The sequence below is a fragment of the Gossypium raimondii genome, chromosome 8, assembly GCF_025698545.1.
Source record: "Gossypium raimondii isolate GPD5lz chromosome 8, ASM2569854v1, whole genome shotgun sequence".
Lineage (NCBI taxonomy): Eukaryota > Viridiplantae > Streptophyta > Magnoliopsida > Malvales > Malvaceae > Gossypium > Gossypium raimondii.
Genome location: NC_068572.1, coordinates 45,318,699 through 45,343,686, shown reverse-complemented (window position 1 = coordinate 45,343,686; position 24,988 = coordinate 45,318,699). Strand labels below are relative to the sequence as shown.

The 24,988-nt window shown below is 34.5% G+C and overlaps 3 protein-coding genes across 3 annotated transcripts; all 3 read left to right on the top strand.

Moving 5' to 3' along the window:
- The first annotated feature begins 1,529 nt into the window (after positions 1 to 1,529).
- LOC105791633 (brefeldin A-inhibited guanine nucleotide-exchange protein 2) lies at positions 1,530 to 10,655 on the top strand. Its single transcript, XM_012619791.2, has 11 exons — positions 1,530 to 2,990; positions 3,750 to 4,067; positions 4,159 to 4,504; positions 4,595 to 5,017; positions 5,108 to 5,400; positions 5,773 to 6,046; positions 6,588 to 7,093; positions 7,803 to 8,124; positions 8,218 to 8,596; positions 8,727 to 9,412; positions 9,761 to 10,655. The coding sequence occupies exons 1-11, from the start codon at positions 1,810 to 1,812 to the stop codon at positions 10,370 to 10,372; spliced, it is 5,340 nt and encodes a 1,779-aa protein (XP_012475245.1). The 5' UTR covers positions 1,530 to 1,809; the 3' UTR covers positions 10,373 to 10,655.
- A 127-nt stretch (positions 10,656 to 10,782) lies between these two features.
- On the top strand, positions 10,783 to 12,079 carry LOC105791634 (probable calcium-binding protein CML23). The gene has a single exon (XM_012619794.2). The coding sequence runs from the start codon at positions 11,313 to 11,315 to the stop codon at positions 11,925 to 11,927; it is 615 nt and encodes a 204-aa protein (XP_012475248.1). The 5' UTR covers positions 10,783 to 11,312; the 3' UTR covers positions 11,928 to 12,079.
- A 6,919-nt stretch (positions 12,080 to 18,998) lies between these two features.
- On the top strand, positions 18,999 to 20,661 carry LOC105791632 (AT-hook motif nuclear-localized protein 22). Its single transcript, XM_012619790.2, has one exon. It carries the CDS (start codon positions 19,458 to 19,460, stop codon positions 20,382 to 20,384), a length of 927 nt encoding a protein of 308 aa, XP_012475244.1. The 5' UTR covers positions 18,999 to 19,457; the 3' UTR covers positions 20,385 to 20,661.
- Positions 20,662 to 24,988: the final 4,327 nt, after the last annotated feature.

The following is a 24,988-nucleotide window of genomic DNA, read 5'->3' as shown; positions in this document are numbered from 1 at the left end:
TTACGTTTGTTTTCTATATATTATGTTCCATCAAAATGTACATTAATATCATTCTCTTCTATTGGATTCTTCCCTAAGACTCGATATCTTCTGTTTAAAACACATCATCATGCCTTCTTATGAGTTAATTAACATATTCACAATCTTTTGGTGGAATTTTCTCCTTTAAACCAACCTTTTACGTTGCCCTACCACTCGAATTCAATTAAAATAGATCCTCATTTTTATTGCTTTCACTTAAAAAATAGAGCTTTATGAGAAAAAATAACTAGCATTTGGCTCTTTTAAGCTAAACATCGATGGTTCCTTCTTAGGGAATCCTAGAGTAGCGGGAGTAAGAGCTTTAATACGAAACCATGAGAGTACTTGGATCATAGGCTTTTACTATCACATTCTGCTTTCGAGCAACGTTGAAGCGAAACTTTGGATACTTAATGTGTGCTTGGTTGGGTAGAAAAGTGGAGGGAGTGAAAAAATAGAAAGAAAATAAATTTTGAGTGTGTTTTGTTAGGAAGAAATCTAAATGGAAATTAAATAGGAGATGAGAGAGAGGAAATGAGAGATGTGTATGTTACTTCTAAATTATGCACTTTTCAAATATTTTATTTTCTTTTGTTCCATTTTTCAACTTTATTTTCTTTCTATTTTTCCATCACTTCTATCAAACCCACCTATGAAGAGAAAAAAATTATTTTTCATCCTTCTAGTTTTCCACCTCTTCAATTTTCCATCTTTTCCATTTTTTTCCCTTCATACTAAGCAAAGCTTTAGGTGAGTTTGGATGGGCGGTGCGTTTACTTGCGGTTAGTGTAAAAATAGCGGTGGCGGTGAGATTAGATACTGTAGTGATACTGTAGCGTGAGACAAAAAGTAAGCTAAACGCACTGCACCGCACCCAATCGCCGATCCAAACCCACCCTTAGGGATGATCTTATGTTAGCTAAAAGTTTGAATATTAGGCAGTTGGAAACTGAAGTTGATGCCATTCTTGATTTTCATTTATTGTCTAATACTAAAGGTAGGTTTGGATAGTGCGTTGAGCTTATTTTTTGTCTCATGTTACAGTGTCGCTACAATATCTAATCTCATCATCATCGCTATTTTTACACTAACCACAAGTAAATGCACTATCCATCCAAATCCATCCTAACTCTTCTAATTCTATTTTATCTCCCTTAAGACTTTATGCATACTTATCAAGAAGGGAGTGCTTCTGAGGATGCGCTTTCCCGCTTGAGGCTATTTTAATTTTGCTGTCTAATGAAGTTCCTTTGTTGACAAAAAAACAAATTATCATTGCTAAGTATGGGCATTTCATTTCAGCTTTCAGGCTTGGACTTCCATGGAAAAAGGTCTAGTTTTGTTTTAGTTGATTTTCAACTAGTAATAAAGTTATGTGTCGATTGAGTGCTTATCATGTCAATAGAAAAGATTAAAATTTAAATTTCAGCACAATAGAGGGACTGAAATTAGAATTAGACAACAAAGTCAAGCCAAAACGCGATCTGAGCCCTTAGCAGTTAACAACTCTGCCTCTTCAACCTGTGTGTATCGAAGCAGCCCGCTCTTCTCCTTTTGCTTCTCCATCCTTCTTTTATTGTTTTTCCTTTTTATGGTTCCTTCCAAATCTTATGCAATTAGAGCCAAAACCGCCGTGTAGACTCATTGAGTCAACTCGACTCCATTTTTAGTCGGATAATCCATCCCTACTCCTAGTGAAGAGAGGTGAAACGCAGCATAGTATTTCGTTACCCATTTCCGTAGATCCGAGACCGTGAGACTGAGAAACAAGTTATATCCGACTCGGGAATGGCTTCTTCGGAAGCTGATTCCCGCTTGAGCCAAGTGGTAGCCCGGGCCCTCGAGAAGATCATCAAGAACGCTTCATGGCGGAAGCACTCCAAACTCGCTCACCAATGCAAAGCTCTTCTCGAAAGACTCACCTCTCCTTCGGGTTCGCCTCTAGCTTCGCCGGATTCGGAGCCCGAAAACTCGATCCCTGGCCCTCTCCACGACGGCAGCGCAGTGGAGTATTCGCTCTTTGAATCGGAGTTCATTCTGAGCCCTCTGATAAACGCTTGCGCCACCGCTTTCAACAAGATCGTCGACCCAGCCGTCGATTGCATTCAGAAGTTAATCGCCTATGGCTACCTGCGCGGCGAAGCGGACCCCAGCGGAGGCCCTGAAGCCCAGCTCTTATCCAAATTGATTGAATCCGTCTGTAAATGTCACGATTTAAGCGACGATGCTATTGAATTACTGGTTTTGAAAACGCTTTTATCTGCGGTAACTTCCGTCTCACTGCGAATCCACGGTGACTGTTTGTTGCAAATTGTGAGAACTTGTTATGATATTTACTTAGGGAGTAAGAATGTGGTAAATCAGACAACGGCCAAAGCTTCTTTGGTTCAAATGTTGGTGATTGTTTTTAGGAGAATGGAGGCTGATTCATCAGCGGTCCCAGTGCAGCCGATAGTAGTGGCTGAGTTGATGGAACCAATTGAGAAATCCGATGCTGATGGATCAATGACTCAGTTTGTTCAAGGGTTTATAACTAAAATTATGCAGGACATTGATGGAGTGTTGAATCCAGTGACACCTAGTAGGGTTTCTTTAGGTGGCCACGATGGTGCTTTTGAAACTACAGCTGTTGAAACCACAAATCCGGCTGATTTGCTGGATTCTACTGATAAGGATATGTTGGATGCAAAATATTGGGAGATTAGTATGTATAAGACAGCATTAGAAGGAAGGAAAGGGGAGCTGGCAGATGGTGAAGCGGACAGAGATGAAGATTTGGAGATTCAGATTGGGAATAAGTTTAAGAGGGATGCATTTTTGGTGTTTAGAGCACTTTGCAAGTTGTCAATGAAGACACCTCCTAAAGAGGCCTTGGCAGATCCGCTGCTGATGAGAGGGAAGATTGTGGCGCTTGAGTTGTTGAAGATTTTGTTAGAGAATTCTGGAACTGTTTTTAGAACAAGTGAAAGGTATCTATGTTGTTCCCTCTTTGCATATGTTTCTCTGATTTATTTGATTGTTCTTATTTGCGTTTCTTATGATTAGGGATTTTATTTCTCATTTAGTTTACTGTTATGCTCATGGAATACGTTATTTGTTATTCTCGATATGCCCTCTTAATATTAGTATAGGTTATAGCCAAAAATAACAGTAAGGTCTAGGCATTTAGGTATTGATTCTTGGAGGTTTGGACACAAACATTATAGCTTTTTATTAGATCTGGAAACATCCTAGGTGACTTCTCCTGATGAGGTGACATTAAACTGAATCTTGGTGGTATAGAATTTCTCTGGATAGTATAAATCCTTGAGTAGTAATGTTGTGGTCATGGACCCTTGAACATTTAGCAAATTGCTCTTGGTGTTTTACTGAGGTGCCCTTCGTTAAGTAATTTAGTTCCATTACCTCTGTTCACTTTGGAAAGCTATGGTGCATTTGCTTGTTGATTTCATTAACAATTTTTTTGGCATTCATTTGAAGAACCACCTTTTCTTGATTTATCTGAGATTTTATTTTTGTATTGAGATCACATTTTTTTTTAAAAGAAATTTTGTGCCTTAACCTGGAGGCATTATATAAAATATGATATTTTCAGTTTCCTTTATTAAAATTGACATAACCTGTTAATGCTTGTATACATTTCAGTTTTTGTTTGGTTTCAGTAACTGTTTGATATTTATCCTGAAATTGTAATTGGTTTCTCAGTGTATATGCTTGTATTGGTACAGGTTTTTAGGTGCCATAAAGCAATACTTGTGTCTATCCCTATTAAAGAACAGTGCTTCAACTCTTATGATTGTATTCCAGCTTTCTTGCTCCATTTTCATTAGTCTGGTCTCAAGGTTTCGAGCTGGCCTGAAAGCCGAGATTGGAGTCTTTTTTCCTATGATTGTTCTCAGGGTCTTGGAAAATGTTGCTCAACCAAATTTTCAGCAAAAGATGATAGTTCTTCGTTTTCTGGACAAGCTTTGTCTTGATTCACAGACCTTGGTAGATATCTTTATCAACTATGATTGTGATGTCAATTCGTCAAACATATTTGAAAGGTATGATCCGCACTCTTATAGTGGAATCAAAATTAACAAGTTTTTGTTTGTAGTTAATAGATTGTACATATTTTTATATGGTTCTTTCCAGAATGGTCAATGGACTTCTGAAAACAGCTCAAGGTGTTCCTCCTGGTGTAGCTACAACACTATTGCCACCCCAGGAAGCAACCATGAAACTTGAAGCTATGAGGTGCTTAGTGGCTATTTTAAGATCAATGGGAGACTGGATGAACAAACAGTTACGCATTCCAGATCCTTATTCTACAAAGAGATTTGAAGATGTTGAGAACAGTCCTGAACCTGGAAATGTTCCCATGGCAATTCTGAATGGGGATGAGCCTGCTGAAGGATCAGATTCTCATTCTGAAGCTTCTAATGAAGCTTCTGATGTTTTAACTATTGAGCAACGTCGAGCTTACAAGCTTGAACTTCAGGTATGAATTTAATAATATCTGGTAAACTGGTCTGACCTCACCTTTTTAGCTGATCATCATTCATGAAACCTAATTTAAAATTTCTGGCAGGAAGGTATATCTCTTTTTAATCGGAAACCTAAGAAAGGAATTGAATTTCTAATTAAAGCAAATAAGGTTGGTGATTCCCCGGAGGAGATAGCTGCTTTTCTTAAGAATGCATCTGATTTGAACAAAACATTAATTGGTGATTATCTTGGAGAAAGGGAAGATTTGTCACTGAAAGTGATGCATGCCTATGTTGACTCTTTTGACTTTCAAGGCATGGAGTTTGATGAGGCAATCCGAGCTTTTCTACAAGGTTTTAGATTGCCTGGTGAGGCACAAAAGATTGACCGAATCATGGAAAAGTTCGCTGAGCGGTACTGCAAATGTAACCCAAAGGCTTTCACCAGTGCTGATACAGCATATGTCCTTGCTTACTCTGTCATAATGCTCAATACTGATTCTCATAACCCCATGGTGAAGAACAAGGTGCATATACATTCTCTATTTCTCTATATGATACTGTTGACATTTAGTGCAATAAAATTGATCCCCCATTTCCTAAATTGAATTGTACAGATGTCAGCTGATGATTTCATAAGAAACAATCGTGGCATAGATGATGGAAAAGATTTGCCTGAGGAGTACTTAAGATCATTATTTGAAAGGATATCAAGAAATGAGATAAAAATGAAGGAAAATGATTTGTCTCTGCACCAGAAGCAGTCTGTAAACTCTAATAGAATATTAGGTTTGGACAATATCTTGAATATTGTGATACGCAAGCGTGACGAAGACCAGCATATGGAGACCAGTGATGATCTTATCAGGCACATGCAAGAACAATTTAAAGAGAAAGCTCGCAAATCCAAGTAAGAACAACTGGCTTTAAGCTTTCATATTGATGCTCTAGTGTTGACAGATTTCTGTTTACTTTGTTATGCTGAACTCAATCTTTATGCCTTCTCTATTTTTTCCCCTTTCATTTTTCTTTGGAATGAGTGAAATTGCAATAGGTATTTTCATTCAAAATTTACAGGGTTTAAGCTTTATTCTTGTGTTGAGATTTAGTAATTGTTATGTTCTATTTTAAACCCTTTCACTTTTACCTTGTGGTATTTTGAACAGGATTTCTCGCCTCACTTAGCAATACATGTTTCCTGAAAAGTGGCATTTTTCCTTTTGAAGAAGATATATATTTCTTTTGATTATCCCTTGATTTCCATTCTACTGGCAATTTGTAGGTCAGTTTATTATGCAGCCACAGATGTAGTGATTCTGAGATTCATGATTGAGGTATGCTGGGCTCCAATGTTGGCTGCCTTCAGTGTGCCTCTTGACCAAAGTGACGATGAAGTAGTGATCACATTGTGCCTTGAAGGCTTCCGCTATGCAATCCATGTTACTGCTGTGATGTCCATGAAGACTCATAGAGATGCATTTGTGACTTCATTAGCCAAGTTTACTTCACTGCATTCTCCTGCAGATATCAAACAGAAAAATATATATGCAATCAAGGTCCGTATTTTGTTTAGTATGTACCGAATATGTTGTTAGTAACCTTCTTTTAGTCTTCTGAGATTTTCCATTTTGTGTTCAATTTTGTGATTTCCCCCTGCATCTAACCCCTTCCAAATGCCTGTAATCTGGCAAACTATGTAATGCAGTTTATTCACATCAGTGAGAACGTTTTATTTTATTTTTAGCCATTGCAGATATTCATTTTAACTTTGGTACAGGGATGGTAATGATGGTTGACTTGCTCAACCTCACTCCAAGAGGAATGTCATTAGTGCAAATTTGCTATTTTTTAACTGAATTTATCACCTCTGAGTCTTTGAAGTTGACTTGCTCAACCTCACTCCAGAGGAATGTCATTAGTGCAAATTTGCCAGTTTTTAACTGAATTTGATCACCTCCAGTGTACTGTCTTTTAATATAGACTTTTCAATAAGTGGCCTTTGGGAACACACTAGTGAGATCCATTTATTTGATCTCAAATAAAAATTCCATGTTCTTGTGGATCTAACACTGAATTTTCCATTTACATTGTCAACAGGCAATAGTTACAATTGCAGATGAAGATGGAAATTATTTACGAGAAGCCTGGGAGCATATTTTGACTTGTGTATCCAGGTTTGAGCATTTGCATCTCTTGGGAGAGGGTGCTCCTCCAGATGCTACTTTTTTTGCCTTCCCACAGGATGAGTCAGAAAAATCGAAGCAAGCTAAGTCAACTAACCTTCCTGTTTTAAATAAAAAGGGACCAGGAAAAATTCAGTACGCTGCTGCTTCTGTGATGAGGGGTTCATATGATGGTGCTGGTATTGGAGGTAATTCGGCTGGGGCGGTCACATCTGAACAGGTGGACAATTTAGTCTCTAATCTCAACATGTTGGAACAAGTTGGAAGTTCTGAAATGAATCGTATATTTACACGTAGTCAAAAGTTGAACAGTGAGGCTATCATAGACTTTGTTAAGGCTCTGTGCAAGGTGTCCATGGAGGAATTGCGATCTACATCTGATCCTCGGGTTTTTAGCCTTACAAAGATTGTTGAGATTGCGTAAGATTCTTTCCACTTCTCTTACTTTGACTTATCGTTGTTCCATATATGGTAAACCATTGATAAATGAATGTTTGATAAGTTAATGGTCTCAGTTAATTAATAAAATCTAGTAGCGCAAACTCAAGCCCTTGTATTAAAGTAAAAACCTTGCCGAATGCATAAGATAATGAATTTATTATATGTTCTTTAGGTCATAGCAGGGAACTTTTATAACTTTATCTTTTGATATCATACTATAAGAAAATTTTCACATAATAACTTTTATCTTTTCATTCGCTATTTCTCAAAATACTTATCTAAAGTTTGTATTTTCTCTATACCTAAACCAACCTAATCTTACCTTTAATGTTCCGCAATGTGCAACCGCATTTAATACATTTTTTTTGTTGTAGCAAACAGTTAATAGAGGTGACTATTGCTTGAAATGCCTCTTTTCGTTTTCCTTAGTTATTATGTATGTACATTAATAGATATTATAATATGAAATTCCTATAAAGTGATAATATACATGTATAAAGATTGAAAATACAATTTTTATAATTTAATAAATGTTAATTTACTGATAAATAAATAGTTTATTCATTTATTGATAATAACGTAACCTCATTAAAGTAATTTTTTCCTTAGCCCCAACAATATTACTTTACGGGGGTTTTACTTAATTTGTTTATTTTCCTTATCTGAAAACTTTCTGATCTACTGATAGGCACTATAACATGAACCGGATCAGGCTTGTATGGTCAAGCATCTGGCATGTGCTCTCCAATTTCTTTGTGACCATTGGATGTTCTGAAAACCTGTCAATTGCAATTTTTGCAATGGATTCTTTACGGCAACTATCAATGAAATTTTTGGAGCGAGAAGAGTTGGCTAATTACAATTTTCAGAATGAATTTATGAAGCCTTTTGTTATTGTTATGCGCAAGAGCAGTGCTGTTGAAATCCGAGAATTAATCATCAGATGTGTCTCACAGATGGTATTATCTCGTGTCAATAATGTCAAATCAGGGTGGAAGAGCATGTTCATGGTAATGAATTCTTAATATCTATCATATAAATCCTAACTTTTGAATATCATAGTCTGTAAACAATTAATTACTAAATGGATAAATTCTTTCCAGGTTTTCGCTACTGCAGCTTATGACAACCACAAAAACATTGTACTGTTGGCCTTTGAAATAATGGAAAAGATCATTCGAGACTATTTCCCATACATAACCGAAACTGAAACAACAACCTTCACCGATTGTGTGAATTGCCTAGTTGCTTTCACCAATAGTAGATACAACAAAGATATCAGTCTCAATGCAATCGCTTTTCTACGTTTCTGTGCTGCGAAACTTGCAGAAGGGGATCTTGGCTCCTCATCAAAGAAAAAGGAAAAGGAAAATGGGAAGGTTTCTCCATCTTCACCTCACAAGGGAAAAGATGGAAGACAAGAAAATGGAGAGCTCATAGATAAGGATGATCATCTCTACTTCTGGTTCCCATTGTTGGCTGGTAAGGAATAATGTACTTGTTTTGATTTTACACATTTGAAATTGCTTGAGATTTCTTAGTTACTCTTATCTTCAAACTTTAGAAATTCATTATGTTCTGACCCTAACTTGCCTCACATTTTTCTTTTCAGGTTTATCAGAACTTAGTTTTGACCCTAGGCCAGAAATTAGGAAGAATGCTTTAGAACTGTTGTTTGAAACTTTGCGCAACCATGGTCACCTCTTCTCATTGCCTTTGTGGGAAAGGGTGTTTGAATCTGTCCTTTTTCCGATATTTGACTATGTGCGTCATGGTATTGATCCAGCGGGTGGTGACTCAAATGAGGAGGGAATTGTTAGTGACATGGATGAACTTGATCAAGATGCATGGCTCTATGAGACATGTACATTGGCACTCCAATTAGTTGTAGATCTTTTTGTGAACTTTTATAATACCGTCCATCCACTTTTGAGGAAGGTTCTCTCTTTACTCATAAGTTTTATCAAGCGTCCCCACCAAAGCCTAGCCGGTATTGGAACTGCTGCATTTGTACGTTTGATGAGCAATGCAGGAGATCTTTTTTCTGAGGAGAAGTGGCTGGAAGTAGGTTATTCATTAAAAGAAGCAGCTAATGCAACACTTCCTGATTTTTCTTGCGTTGTTAGTGGGGATAATATGGCTGGAACCAATGAGCATGCTTTGAATAGCCAAGGTAATGAGGCTTCTGCTGGTTCTGACACATCTCAGGGCGGTTCAGAGAGCCTGAAAACACAGCATATTTATGCTTCTTTATCAGAAGCAAAATGCCGAGCTGCTGTTCAGCTATTATTGATTCAGGTAGACTTCTCGTCTTAATATTGAAAAATCATTAGAAACCTTTCCTTGTATCATAGAACATGTAAAGGAATTTGAAATTTTATACAGGTTGAGAACTATACTTTTTAATCTAATCACGTTGTCAGAATTATGGAACACAGACTTGATTATTAAGACCATTTTTTAAATTGCAAATTTCTAAAAAGAACTAGTGCTAACTGTTCATTTTTTTTCATTTATTTCCTTTTCATTTATATTTATATTTGCACAAATATCTAACTAGATAATTGGTTTTAAATTTTTTTTAAAGTTTTAAGTGTGCTAACTTTTACTTTTGGTCTGATTTTGCTGTTCTTATTCTACTGTCAGGCGGTGATGGAAATCTACAACATGTATCGAACTCATCTTTCAGCTAAGAACACCTTAGTCCTCTATGAAGCAATACATGATGTGGCTTCCCATGCTCACAGGATCAACATCGATTCTCCGTTACAATCCAAGCTTCAAGAGTTTAGCCCCATGATCCAAATGCAAGATCCTCCCCTATTGCGTCTTGAGAATGAGGCGTATCAGTCTTGCCTTACAATCTTGCAGAATCTGATACTAGATAGGCCTCCAAGGTACGAGGAGGTTAAAGTAGAGTCCCATCTTGTTGATCTTTGCCAGGAGGTATTACTGTTTTATATAGAAACTGCACGGTCTGGGCAGACTTCTGAAACATCTCCCGAGGAGCAAAGCCAGTGGTTGATTCCTTCAGTTTCTGGGAAACGGAGAGAATTGGCTTCCCGTGCACCACTGATTGTGGCGACTCTCCAGGCCATTTGTAGTTTGGGAGACACCTTGTTCGAGAAGAACTTGGTTCAATTCTTCCCACTTCTTTCGAGCTTGATAAGTTGTGAGCATGGTTCAAATGAGGTCCAGGTAGCTCTTAGCGATATGCTTAGCTCCTCTGTGGGCCCTGTTTTACTGCGATCCTGTTGACCTTGGTAAAATTGGACCGTCGTTTGGATGTGTGATATATTTGCTTTCGTTTACCTCTCATTTTACTCTAATAGTTTTCACCCTCTCTTTTAGTTTTATAATAATTGTTACCGGAAATATAGTTTCAGTGTATGAAGAGCTCTATTCATAGATATCATTTGGGGAATTTTCTGTTGTATGATAGTTAATTCTTATTTTCCCTTGAAATGATTTTCAGAACATTACTTTTTTTTTTCTCTGTAAGAAATTTTCTTATTAAATACGTGAGTTTGAAACTTCTCAATTTCTTGATAGACAAGTGATTGAAATTCCGGTTTAGTCCATTACTTGGGAACTTAAAATTTGTAGACTATGTTGAGAGCTTGAGATTGGTAAAAGAAAGGCAAGCTTGAGCTGGAGGGGTTAAGTAATGGAGGAAAGCATCAACTACCATGATTTGTCGTTGTATAAAGTGTAAAGAGTTTGGGATAAGAACTCGAAAATGTTGAAACTAGTTGCTTGGCTTCCTTCCAAAGAGCTGAAGGCAAAGCTGCGGCGGATCTAAAAGCCAAAGACGAGCATAGTTATGCCGGCCCCCATTCGGTAGCTGCTTGTTTTTTATCAATTCAGCTGGCATCCACCAGACAAAAGAGACTCAATCAACAATACCACTACGTTAAAAAGACTTCGTCAAAATTTTGATTCTCCATTACTACCCTTCTCCCTATCCGTTTCACAAGGTTGAAAATGACGGGGAATATCCCTTCTCAATAGGGGTTATTTGGTCTTTTCCCAAAGGTATTGTCCCCATAAAAATTATTGCTAGTTGACAAATTACTAAGTTTCTTGAAAAGAGCCATAACTTCCCGTTTTCAGCTTTCTACCATCGAAGATTGCAAACAGCCACCATTCCTAGCAAGACAAGTACCATTCTTTTTACGAGCTTTCCTTTCATTGGATTATGCTAAGTTCTTGCAAAACCTGTTGGATCTCTCTGTTTAAGAGAGTTCAACTGTTCCTTCACGTCGACCGGTGCAATAGAAGATCAAAGCATCGCCGGTTACCATCGAGTTGCGATGTGATAACATCGTCCTTTGCTACCATGGAACTGTCAAATCAGTTTAAACAAGTCTTCAAAGTGATGGACGCAAATGGCGATGGGAAGATATCTTCATTGGAGCTTAGACAAGTGCTTTTACGCCTCGGACATGAAAAATCCACGGCCTCCAAAGCAGCGGAAGGTATGATCAGAGAAATGGATTTCAACGGCGACGGTTTCATCAATTTGGATGAGTTCATGCACGCGGTTGTCAACACCACCAGCGACGGAGCAATTTCTAGCTGCAGCAGCGGCGAGGACGATCATTTAATGGACGCTTTTCTCATCTTCGATAAAGATAAAAACGGATTCATCTCGGCCAAAGAATTGCGCAATGTTTTGATTAGCCTAGGGTTCAACAAGTGCAGTCTTAAACAGTGTAAGCGCATGATTAGAGGCGTCGATAAGGATGGAGATGGATTTGTGGACTTCAAAGAATTTCGATTAATGATGAGCGCCGCAGAACGCAGCAGCTGAAACATGTTGCAGAAAAAGTCAAATAAAACGCGTAATCGTTGAATATTCTCGTTTCTCAGGTACTCATAATAATTCTTTTTTAGTTTTCCCATATTCTGTCTGTCTAGAACCTTTTATCATTTGAAACTCAATCTAAATCTCTAATTTAATCATATCCCTTTGACCTAATCCAATTGTTTCCTCGTAACCTTAAAATTATTTTCTATCAAATATTCTAAACCTCATATTCTTTCGTACCATGCCTAAATTCGTCACTCCAATTTTTAAGTTACACTTGTTTCCCACCAAGTTTTCTATTTTAGATTATAGGAAAGGTGATGGTCAGATATTTCTCACAAATACCCCAAATTTTACTGAAATAGTGGCCCATAACTCAATAAGTTGTAAGCTTAATCAAGACAAGTATTTGCGGCAATGGGTCCTACCATCATTTGTCGTGATCTAATTTCCTCCTCCACTTTTCCAATTTTAAAATTTTACTCTATAATTGTTCCATTTATGAAGTTAAAATTTAATGCTGCAAACATCTTATTATATGTGTAATATCATATCAGTTTGTTATTTTCACATATTACTTAGTAAAAATACAGTTAATGGATTAACGACTATAATTTGTGTCAACATTGAAATTTTAAAATTTGAAGAGTATAGGGACTTGAAATGAGAAAATTGAACATATGAACTAAATCTACAACTGTATGCTTAGTATAGGACTAGTAATTGAATTTAACCAAACAAATTTAGCTTTTGGGTCAAGAGTAAAATTTCAAAGTTCAAAAAGTACAAGGACTGAAATTTACCAAGTCAAAAAGTAAAGGAACTAAATCAAATTAAAGTATAGAGGCTAAATCTACATCTTTCCTAAAGTACAGGGACTAATAGCAAAATTTAACCTATTAGTTAACACCCTAAACTTTGCGTGAGTTTTCCTTTAAATTTATTCCAATTGATTATTGATTACGTGCTTATATTGAAATTGTTGATATATAGTCAAATTGTTTCTATAATAATATTTTATTAAAACAGTCAAGTTTATTGTAAAATCGATTTTTATGTTTTATTTTTACTTTCTGTAGCAACAATAATAAAGTATGTATAAATCTTCTTGTATCAAACGTTTAGTAAAATTAATTTTATTCACGAGTGAAATAAAATAATAAATTTTAATTAAAATATTATTTCAATAAAATATTTAAATTTTATATAAAAATACATTAAAAATATTTTATTAAATAAAATAATCTTTAAGAATTGGTTTTGCATTTGTAAATTTGTTTAAATATGTTTTTATTCATTAATTAATAATATTATTAATCTATACTATATATAATGAAGCTTTTAATTGAGTCCGCGTCACTATCAATCAGGTATCAACTCAATTGTGAATTTACTAAAAGTCCATTTATTTTACGTAGCAACAACTATCATTTTAAGGATATTTATGTCTTTTTATATTTTTAATAGATCTAGAAAAGAATATGCATGTGATGGAGGTTTGAACTAGATGTGATCATAAGCCAGGTCAGGCTGAGTTGGGCCAATGCAAGGTATCTAGACTAATTTTTCAAGTTTGAGCCTGACCTGGTCCAGAAAATGAGCTTATAATTTTTCCAAGCCTAGCCCAATTTAAGAAAGATAAACTCGGGCCTAACCCGACCCATGAGCAGGTCTGGTTTGAACCCAAAAAACTTTAATGTTTGCTCTCAACATTACCATTTTAACCAAAGTTATATTTATTTTTTTATTAATTTTTAATAAATTTATTGCATAATTATTTTCAATATATCATAATATAGTATATTATAGTTTTTTAATTTGAAAATTAACAAAATAATCAAATATGGTTTGAATCTTAAATATTGTTATAAGTGCTTTAGATGTGATTATGAGTTAAAAAATTTGACAGACAAAAGGATCTCTTACATATATGGTTGACTGTAGATATAAAGTTAAAAAGAGAGTTTAATATATCATTTGGTACTTGAGTTTAACACTTTTTTAATGTGGTACATATGTTATTTTTTGTCCAATTTAAAACACTGTATTTGATGAAGCATATTTTGGAACCAAAGATAGCGGTGTTAATCTTTTTAGTGTTTAGCTAATGTTTTAGAGTTTATTTGTTGAAAGTTTATTGCTAATATTAGTAGGTTTGAAATTTTCATGATTTTGTTAATAGAATAAATTTAGAGTTAATTGTGAATTTGGTTTAATTTTGCATTTAGTTAATGTTTTAGGGTTGATTTGATGAAAGTTAATTGCTAATATTATTAGCTAATTATGATTTTTCATCAAATCAGCTTTAAAACTGAATTAAACACTAAAAAGTTAATATTGTTATATTCAAGTACCAAAATGCATAACTTTTTTCAAATATTGAAAAAAGAAAAGAAAAGTGTCTAACAAGCGAATTGGGGTTTTTACATGTAAACAGGACATGCATTTTCTTGGTCTTCGTGCAACTCTTAGGCTTATATTATTATTCCAAGTTTGTAGCCCAAAACTAACTAGATCTGGCCCTTAAAAGTCTAAATCACAACTTCAGCCCAAACGGTAACGTTTGGAGATAAATATAGCAACATTCAAACTTCAAATATTTATAATTTATTTGGTCCTTTAACATCTTAAAGCACCCACATATCACACATCAATGCATTTCCTTAACCTTATTATTACATTTTTCCAAGTTCCCATCTACCAAACCCCAAAAAATAAATTATCATTACAGAACCTTCCCAACAATATAATCAGCACTCCCATATATGTGGGAAGCACCCACACCCCTTTTTAAATTTTTTTCCTATATATATTTATATATGGCTACTAGGGCAATGTTTTTTGTATTTAATTGCCTTACAAAAGGTTTGTTTGTAGATGGATCATGTTTTCATTGCATTCTAGGCTATGCTATATCATACATATAATTGATTGCATAATATTTTTATGGTATTTGCGATCTTTGTGGAGGTGGAGATAAATTTGGGTAAATTTCCCAAGAAAATGAAAATTCAGTTCGAGATGGCCTAATTGGTGCATATAATATTGATAAATAAAAAATAAAAAGCGTGGATTAAGATTTAAGAAGGCAAGCTGGGAAGAAACCGTTGACATTTTGCTATGCCATTTGCAATGAATCCAAAACAATCACTATCAATTCACATGGAAACCCCTCAGTTTGGTCGGCTGTTTAAATCAGTCCCTTAATTTATAAAAGAAATAATAATATTCCCAGTGCTCGATGTGGCTTCCTTTAATTTAATTAACCATAAAAATGAAAGCTTTTAATTGGACTTTCCCGTGGAGAAGACAAAGAAAAATGGGTGCAACCATCCCAAGCCACTTAGGCTAACCCTAATATTTTATTTAGAAGAAGAAGAAGAAGCAGTTTTCTGTGAGAACATGAGAACACAATGCTAGATTCGAACCAATAAGCAGCCCTTCACATGATGAAAGCACATTTTCATTTTGAGGTGGTCCACTCTCTTGATGGATTAATTGTTAATTTGGACAAAGATAAAAATGGGTTTTGATTAAATTAATGTTTAAAAGGGAGATTAAAGTGTTTTGTTTTTTCCCATTTCTTGTTTCTAAAGGGAAGACGATGTCTTTAATTTCTTGAAAGCATAACCCTCTTTTCTTCACAAGATTCAACTCACTGCTTATTATTATTATTTTTAAAACAACTCCTCGTTTTGTTGGACTTGGTAAATGGGTCTTGTGAACTCCAGGGAAATTAGCTTCGGGACCAATTTGATAAATTTTAAAACTAAACAAGCCTAAAATTAATTGTGAAATTTGTTAAAAAATAAAATAAAATTGAATTGACTACAACAATTAAAAAAAATGTTTCAATAGAGTAAACGACTGAAGTGAGATTTTGCTAAATAATAAGCCAAAATTTTTAAAAAAAAGAAGAGTCAAATGGATGAGAATAAAAACTTATTAAATATATTAACTATCTTAAATGTAAAGATAAAATTATGGATTTGTATTTATTCACTTACTATCTATAATTTTATGAATCATCACATCATTAAAAAATAAAAATATTTTATTTCAATGATAATAACATGATTTGATTAAAAGAGCTTTTAAATAATGATTAATCCAAAATGATTATAAAGACAAAGGATATAGATGGTGGGGAGCTTGGAACTTTTATTTTTATACCTGTATGTTCATAACCGAGAGCATGAGGCCATTTTCTATGATAAGGGAGAAACCGAAACTCCGACATAGAGGCTGCGATGAGATGATGAGATTCATTCAGGATAGACAATAGGACGGATTTATTAAACTCATAATTGTTAATATGTTTAATTTTGTTTTTGTTTCGTTACGCTTATCACTTCTATACATCGTCATGTCCCACCTTCATTCTATTTCATACTTCAATGTGTGTTTAACCTATAATGATTTATGAACATCCTATTCTAAGATTTATTGTATAATATATTATTAGATTTTTTTATCTTTGAACAAATAAAGGGAAAATAATGATTTCAAAATGTGAGTATATGGGAGCAAATACCAAAATTACTCCTACCCACCTATCATTAAGTTTGTTCCCATTGAATAAATAGACTCATGTTAAAATTCTCATAGGACCTCATCAACATGCTAGGCCTAGGGGTTGCGGGAGTCAGTTTTTGTTGGTGTTGGTGGCACTGCCACTGCCACTGCCATTTCTGGTACCGCCCATGTCATTGCCACCCACGCTTGCTTAATTTTGTTTCCATCTCTTCCCTTTCTTCTCATTCACGCCCACACGCCCTGCTTTCTCATTCATCTTTTATATATCATACAACAAATGTAGCACTTGGGACGATGCAGTGTCCGCTTTCAGAATGCTGCTCGCTCTCTAGTGAAGGCTGGGTTATAGTTATAGAGGTGGCAAATAGCTATCCATCGCAACTTGGTCGAGAAAAGCCAAGGGTTCCTCGTTCCCTCTCATTATTTCACAATTCTTTCTATATACTGTGCACTTCAACTCCACTTATGATGGACTATTTTTCACTTTAAAATACATGCATTTAAATTAAAATTGAACAATCTGGTGGTGTATGCATAGGTTAGATTTAGGTGGTGAAGGCTAATATATATAAAGACATGGGACATGAAATGGCATTTGTATAAGTAGACAAAGGCAAAATAGATAATGGATGGATGGATTTGATTCCTAGAAAGGCGAGTCCCCCTTACGACACGCCCTGACTGACTCTTCTGACCCATTTTTTGCTCAACTCCAATTTCCCATGTCCCACATGCACCTTCCCCTTTTTGCTTATTATTTTCCTTCCACCAAAACTACCCTCCATTCCCCTCACTTCTCTTTTTTTCTCATTCTTAACGTGAGATTTAGATATAATCTTTTTATGGTTTAAATAGTTTTCACAATTTAGATTTTGTCGAATGATTTTTATAGCAATCTCAAAATAATGTATCACATGCATCTTGAGTCCATGTTATTCTTACAAATATCTTTTCATCTCTTTAATTTTTACAAAATTAATTTTATTTAATTCAATTAATGCACTTCATACATAGTAATGTAGTATGCACCCATGATTAATTTGTATTTTAAAATTGTTTCAACTTCTTTCCTTAATTTTTGTTTATAACAATCACAATTTAATAAAATGGGTGTTTTGATAACCTTTTGTTACAATAATTCCATTGTTGAAAGTAATTTGATATTCTGTCATATAAATGACCTCAATTTCAGGTTTGAACATTAAAAGATGAATAAAAATCTATTTTTAGCAATTGAAAACTATTTGTCAGTTAACTTTAAAATCATTACTCTACCTATTTATATGAAATTTAGTTGAATATATTAATTCATGCCACATTATTTAATTAAACCATCTTTTCAAAGTAATAATTTCTTTCAACTATTACCATAATCAACATTTTATTTTCTCCTTTTAATGTATACTTTTTGTAAAATATATAAATTAGTCGATTAAGTCTTGTTGTTAATGCAAGAGAACATAAGTTCGAGTGTACTAAAACGCATTATCTTCTTATTTATGGGTTGAGAGATATTATGGGTAAATATATGCATTGTGTCAAAAAGAACAAATATTATCATAATTGTTCAATATATATAAATTAATTAATAAATCTTGGGTGAGAAGGATTGTAATTTTTCCTTAAAACTATATTATTGAGAGGATAATTACCAACCCAAAAATATTAGTGTAAAATCGACATAATAGAATGTTGAAATTTAAGATGAAAATACTGATGTAACATAAAACGATTAAAAGAGTTTTGGTGATATGTCATACAACTATTTCTCAAAAAAAAAAAAAAACAGAGATTAAAATGGATTAGAAGGAACTATAGAAATGCAGTAACTTCAAGTCACTCCTCTTGAACATCATGCAAAGCAAAACAACATTTTGTAACGCTGGCTTGCTCACCTTCTTTCAGTTTCCAACAATAAATAATACCAGTTTTCAAACCCATATTCTCTCTTTTCTCAAGAGTTTTACTGTATTATTTAAACCATACACTAGCTCTCAATCCTACATAAACTATTTATGAAACAGCTTTGAAACTTGTCCTAAAACCTGTTCTATTTACACCATCCTTTTGAGAACTGCATGCTGATGTTTTTAAACAGTTAGGTTTGAACTTTGGACTATGAAACAAAGAGTGTCCCATGAAAGAGACCCTTAATGATGGAAAACAACACCAATCCCTACTTTTTTTTTTACTTCCGTTTTCAGTACTTGAAACCTAGTATAAAAGGCAACGATTGAGGATGATGGTCTTGTCATCATCATCGAACTTGTTTCATGTAGTAGAAAATTTTGGGCGACCCCTGAAGATAGAATTTTTCAGAATTAGTAGCAGTTAAAGAAAGGGAAAGAAGATAGAGAGAGTAAATGAAGGAACTGTGTGTGTTGCAGGCTTTTAAATCTCGAGAACATTCAGTAAAAAAAATGAAGGGTGTGAGAAGAGAACGTGGGGTGTTGGGGTCCCTATGGTGGGGACTGATGGGGGAGAGAGACAAAAGAGAGAGAGAGAGAAAGGGAGGGCCCACACACCGCCCATGCGCATGTTGTCTTACCAAAACTAAACCCATCATCATCATCATCGATGCAATGCCTGCCTTGACCTAACCCTAACCCAACAAACCCACACGCCATAGCTACAAAGCACAATCGAGACCCAAACCCATAAACCACCTTTCTCTTCCATTTTTTGGCTATTTTCTTAACCCCCAATCACTGTTCATCTTCGTTTCCTCCCAAAACCTTAACCAATTCAACTTAGATCTTCATACCAGAAAGGGAAGATGCGGTTGATGAAACAGCTGAAAAGTTGCTGCCAGGTTATGCTTCTTCAAACCCTTTTTTGGTGAAACCTGCAGTTACTCAATCAGTCAAAATTACCCAGAAAAAGAGGAAACGAAGATATCAACCTTATTAGAATTTCAGTGGGTTTCTTTCTTGCATGTGTGTTAGCTGATTGTTTGATTAGGTTTGAGCTTTGAAGGGAAGAAACAAAAGAGAACAAATGGACCCAGTAACAGCTCATGGCCGCCCGCTTCCTCCTCCTTTCCTCACAAGAGATCTTCATCTAAACCCGCAACATCAATTTCAACATCACCACAACCAACAACAACAACAACAGCAAAGCTCCGAGGACGAACAAAGCCGTGGCCAGAAACGAGATCGAGAAGAAACAGCCACCACCATGGGCGGCGGTGCCACCGACACGAGTGAAGGCAAAGAACTGGCTGTAGTCCCTGGGGCCGAAGGTGAAATCACGAGAAGACCACGAGGGAGGCCCGCGGGTTCCAAGAATAAGCCTAAGCCACCCATCATCATAACCCGTGATAGTGCCAATGCCCTCCGATCCCATGTCATGGAAATCGCAGACGGCTGTGATATTATGGAGAGCGTTTCGACTTTCGCCAGGCGAAGACAAAGAGGGGTTAGCATTTTGAGTGGGAGCGGAACCGTAACGAATGTGACCTTAAGGCAACCAGGAGCACCCGGTGCAGTCGTGACTTTACATGGAAGATTCGAAATTTTATCACTTTCTGGCTCGTTTTTACCTCCTCCAGCACCGCCGGCTGCATCGGGGTTGACCATATATTTAGCCGGCGGTCAAGGTCAGGTAGTTGGAGGAGCGGTGGTGGGTCCACTCGTTGCTTCAGGTCCAGTGGTGATGATGGCAGCTTCTTTTGGTAATGCGGCATATGAAAGGCTTCCATTGGAGGAAGAGGAACAGCCAGCCGCCGGACCGGTTCCAGGAAGTGGACCCTTAGGCTCACCAGGAAGCATGGTTGGTCAACAACAGCCGCCTCCGCCGCAGCAGCAGCAACAACTATTACAAGATCCAAACGGATCTTTTGCTCAAGGATTGCCACCAAATCTTCTAAACTCAGTCCAATTGCCAGCTGAAGCCTACTGGGGCACAGGTCGTCCCTCTTATTAACCAAAAGACAAAGTTTCAGTGTTTTTCTTTCTTCTTTTTTTCCTCCTTAATTATCCTCATTTCACCTCTCTTGTTTGTTTGACCTTTTGATCATCACCTTCATTCTTCTTCTTTTTATAAGATAGTTGGTGTTTTACTATAAATCCCAAGAATGCTCATCATCATGGGATTCATCTGGGTTTAATTTGAAGAAGGATGTACAAATTTCATGGAGTTCTCTTTGATGGGCTCTTTCTTCTCTTTTTTTTTTCTTCTCAATAGAATAGCCTTTTTTGAATTGTCAGCGTTACTCATTATAGTAGCTTAACCATGAAGAAGCACACCAAAATAAAAAGAAAAAAAAAATGCCACCTTTTTGTTAGGGTTCCTTTATTTCTGCATAATACTTTTTTAAGTCTCAGATTCTGTTAATGATCCAATCCTTCAAATTTAAAAGCATCAAAATTTTCTAGTTTTATTAGTTTGTAGTTCACAGACATAATAAAATAGTAGGGTTTTTTTTTTCTTGTTTACCTTCTTCCACTCTAAACACAAACTAAACTACTACTACCACTATATTTTTATTAAGGGTCTTTAAATATGAACATAAATTAGTATATTTTATGAATATATGTATGGTTCATCTAATCTAGTGACTGTTTGAAGGTTGGTCGAGGGAAAAGATGTCAAATCATGATACGAAGAAAGCAAGGTGATTGGGAGGTTTCGGGCTTAGGGTTTGCTGCCATTCCATTCCACTATGATTTATTTATTTTTCACTAACTTGCTAGGGTTCATTATAGAATCTAAGATGAACATCGGATACTGGGCTATAAGTGCACAGCTCTTAATAATACAAAACAATAAAAAAACTCATTTTCAAGGCAACCATTACCATAGACAAACTGATCTCAAGCGTTAAAGTTTTTTATTTTTATTTTTTGCCTGATCTCTCTCTCTCTTCTTCTCTGAAAAATAACTGTCATTCACTGCCCTCCATGTACAAGTAAAAAGAGTTATTGTGTGTGATGTGAACCAGTGAGAACGGAAGGTAAGTGTAAGTTATCAACCAATATTATACATAAACAATAATTAATAAGGGGTTTGTGTTAAATATGATTAAATACCATCTTCACTATAAAAGTGGTATGTCTACTTATAATTTTAAAAATCATGATCATTTTTATGAATACGGGATACATTCATTCTCACCTTCAATTTAAATTTTATTAATTATCTCAACTAAATATTTAAATATAATTCTTCAAACAAAATATTTAACATACAATATATGATATTTTGTTATTACATTTTTACCTTTTTAATAATTTATATTGACAAAGATAAAATGATAATTTCGTATGGGGTGGGGCAAGCAATTGTCATAACTTCTCCTTACCCAATACTCACAAGAAAAAATTCACTCAACCCGCTTGCATCTACTTTTTTTTTTTTTTTTAAAAATCACTTCATTCAAAGTGAGTCAATTCAAAATTTATCAAACAGTTCGGATTTTGTAATTCCAATTCCCCTATTTGTAATATATATATGCATATATTTTTAGTTCCCATTTCTCCTAATTAATGATCACAGTTTTTCTTCGTAGGCCATCTTCAGTTACATGTATATTTGATTTATATCATTAGCTTTTCTTAATTTTAATTCCTTTCCTTTGTTTTTTTAAAGATTTTAATTCCTTTCCTCTTCCTTAACAGTCCTTGTATGTGCATATTTTGTACTTTTTGCTTAACTATAAAATTAGCCTCTAAACTATACTTTTTTTCATTTAAATAGATTTTTTCATTAAACTGATATTTAAACTATCAATTTTATCTCATTTAACTCAAAAATGTACGATGTCCAATAAGAATGTGATTAGTATCATGTTTGTGACAAAATGATAGTTTAGATACTACTTTTGACCGAAAATACTTTAAGTAGCTTAGTGAAAAAATGATATAATTTGAAAGTCAATTTTACATTTTTTTTTTTGATTTGTGATTAATATACCACTCTCTCTCAATGCAATTTCTTTTAGTTTTGTTTTTAATGCAAATAAAATCACAACTTAGAATTAGGGAAGACATTGAATCCAAAATCTGTTTAAATGGTATCTCTAGTGTGATTATAAGGACCAATTACTAACATTATTTTATGGTTTTATTTAATAGTACTTTTTTTAATTTGATAAGCGGAATTAAAAAATGGTTAGTGTAATTTTTTAATATTTTATTATACTTTTATAAAGTATTTGTCAACACTGTGATCATGTTTGTAAAATTTAAAAACTCCACTGATAATGTACCAAATACTCTGAGAAAAAGCGTATTGACAAGATTATTGTATCCTAGTAGCATAAGATATCTTTTGTTTTTAATAAGTAGGAGTTATTTTGTTAGTGTCGTATATCCACATTCAGAGTGCTTCCCCAAAATCGAATGTAACATGAAATTTGGATCCGGGGTGAGAATTTTATTAGAAAAATTGGAGTGGGTACAAGATGTAATATAAAAATGACGAAGCTTTCGAACAAGCAGATCTATGTCTAATGTGTTTGAGACAATGCCATTCTGCTTGCTTCTTCATCATTAACTACAATTCAATCATTATATATCAGATTCCATTGTTTTTGCCTTTCATGAAAATGAAACAGCATATCTAACTTCATTTTTATATCTAATCAAGTTACAATTGATTTTTTCTTAAAAGTAGCTGAGAAAATAACCTAAAAACCTAATGACAACAATATAAATTTTCAAGTTAAAATGGCATCAATATTTTCCATGTCTATGCATATAAGTTAAACTAAGCTTGATTCATAAAAAATGAAAACGTATCCAAATAACTTTTTAATACAAATTCTCACCATGCAAACATAATTGAAACAGTCAAATTCATATAATAAAGTCACCCTCTTTCTGAAACATAAATTTGCCACATTGTGGTAGTATAGTGACTCCTAACCTAGCATCTTCATCGTCAACTCTTTCAATTCACTCGTAATCAGGACCAACACTAACATGCTAAAATTATATCCACACTTGTTTCTTTTAATACTTTAAATCCACACTTCTTAATGAAGAGTGAAGATGGTTGAATAGTTCTTCAACATTTTCAGGACCGTCACCAAAAAACTCCTTTAAATGGTATCGTGTACCTCTAAACGGTGCAATAAGTCCACTTCTTAACATAAAACTTACATCCACTAGATAATATCTTTTAAATAATTTATTTGAAGTTAAGGAATGATAAGTTTATCTTCCCTAATTAAAGCCTCTTTAATGACTCTTGAATTTGATGTTGTTCCATCCCATCCAGCTAAAACATATGTGAATTTCATGTCAAATCCACATGCAGTTAATGCATTTTGTGTTGGATATTCTTCTCTCCCTCAATCCCTTGGAGCATCTTTTGAAGGAATCTTAACACGATCATGTTTACCATCAATCGTACCAACACAATCCTGAAACTATAAAGTCATAAATGAATTTTATTTATAGTGAGTGTTTACTTAAAAATACAGCCCTAGGGTCCTATAATTGGATTGAATATAAGGTCAAATTTGTTGCTATTCAGTATTTCATGTGCGATTTCAGAACCATTTGGTTGTTTCAAGAAATTATTTTCTAAGCTAACAATAGCTCTTAACACAACATGAAATTGTCGACTTATGGTCTCATGAGATCTATGAAACCATAAATTAATTGGACAAGTTTGTTCATTGTGTCCTACCATATAGAGAAATTTGACCTTATATTCAATCCAATTATAGGATCCGAATGTCACTCAAAATAACTTATTTTACTATTTCATTTTATTGAAATGGTAGTGTAGTGGTAAAATTATTTTAAAAAATTTTGGCAACATTTTTCTTATTCTACGTAAAAAAAACACCCTCCAAAATTTAGATTTCACAATATTTATCCATATTCAAATCATCTCTCAAATCAAATCCCAACACTTTGATATTCCGAAACATACCGCAAACTAAGCATATCACATTAAAACCATTTAATTAACTAATAATATTATAATTATAACAACCAACAATTAATTTTCTTTTTATGTCACAAATACATATCTATAGCCAAATGATTTTACTAAAAACCAAGTACATGCCAACTTGAAACAAAACAAAGTATACGAACTTTGTTGAGTTTAGGATTTGTCGATTGGATGCTAACAACTTTGAGTACAAAATCTCAAAATAAACCTAGCTTATATATGAAAACAAGACCATTAGGTGAGTATTAATTTCAAATGCTATTACTATAACTTACTTAATATAGCGTGAAATTTAAATAATTGGACTTAGATGATTTGTTTCTTCCTTAGACCAATTCAAGTATGTTTCATATCAAAGTTTATCCAATACATTGATATACACATGTATCCCAAACAAAGCATGTAATAGCCCGTTTCAGTAATGTCGGAAACACTAGTTTTGAGACCATAATTTCGATGAGTGAGTCATTATTTTATTATCATTTTAATGTCTTCGTGATTATATTAAGGTCTTATGAAAATTTTGTTAAGAAATTTTGATGTTTAAATGGTTAATTAGGTGAAAAGGACTAAATCATAAAAAAGTGTAAAAGTTGAGTTCTATTAGTTAAAGGGGCCCA

What these genes read in the sequence shown, in the direction of transcription:
- LOC105791633 (XM_012619791.2), top strand. Translation starts at nt 1,810, where the DNA reads ATGGCTTCTTCGGAAGCTGATTCCCGCTTGAGCCAAGTGGTAGCCCGG. An exon ending in TCGTCAAACATATTTGAAAG is followed by an intron (nt 4,068 to 4,158) that starts GTATGATCCGCA and finishes GGTTCTTTCCAG; the next exon opens with AATGGTCAATGGACTTCTGA. An exon ending in CTGGTTCCCATTGTTGGCTG is followed by an intron (nt 8,597 to 8,726) that starts GTAAGGAATAAT and finishes TTTTCTTTTCAG; the next exon opens with GTTTATCAGAACTTAGTTTT.
- LOC105791634 (XM_012619794.2), top strand. Translation starts at nt 11,313, where the DNA reads ATGCTAAGTTCTTGCAAAACCTGTTGGATCTCTCTGTTTAAGAGAGTT.
- LOC105791632 (XM_012619790.2), top strand. Translation starts at nt 19,458, where the DNA reads ATGGACCCAGTAACAGCTCATGGCCGCCCGCTTCCTCCTCCTTTCCTC.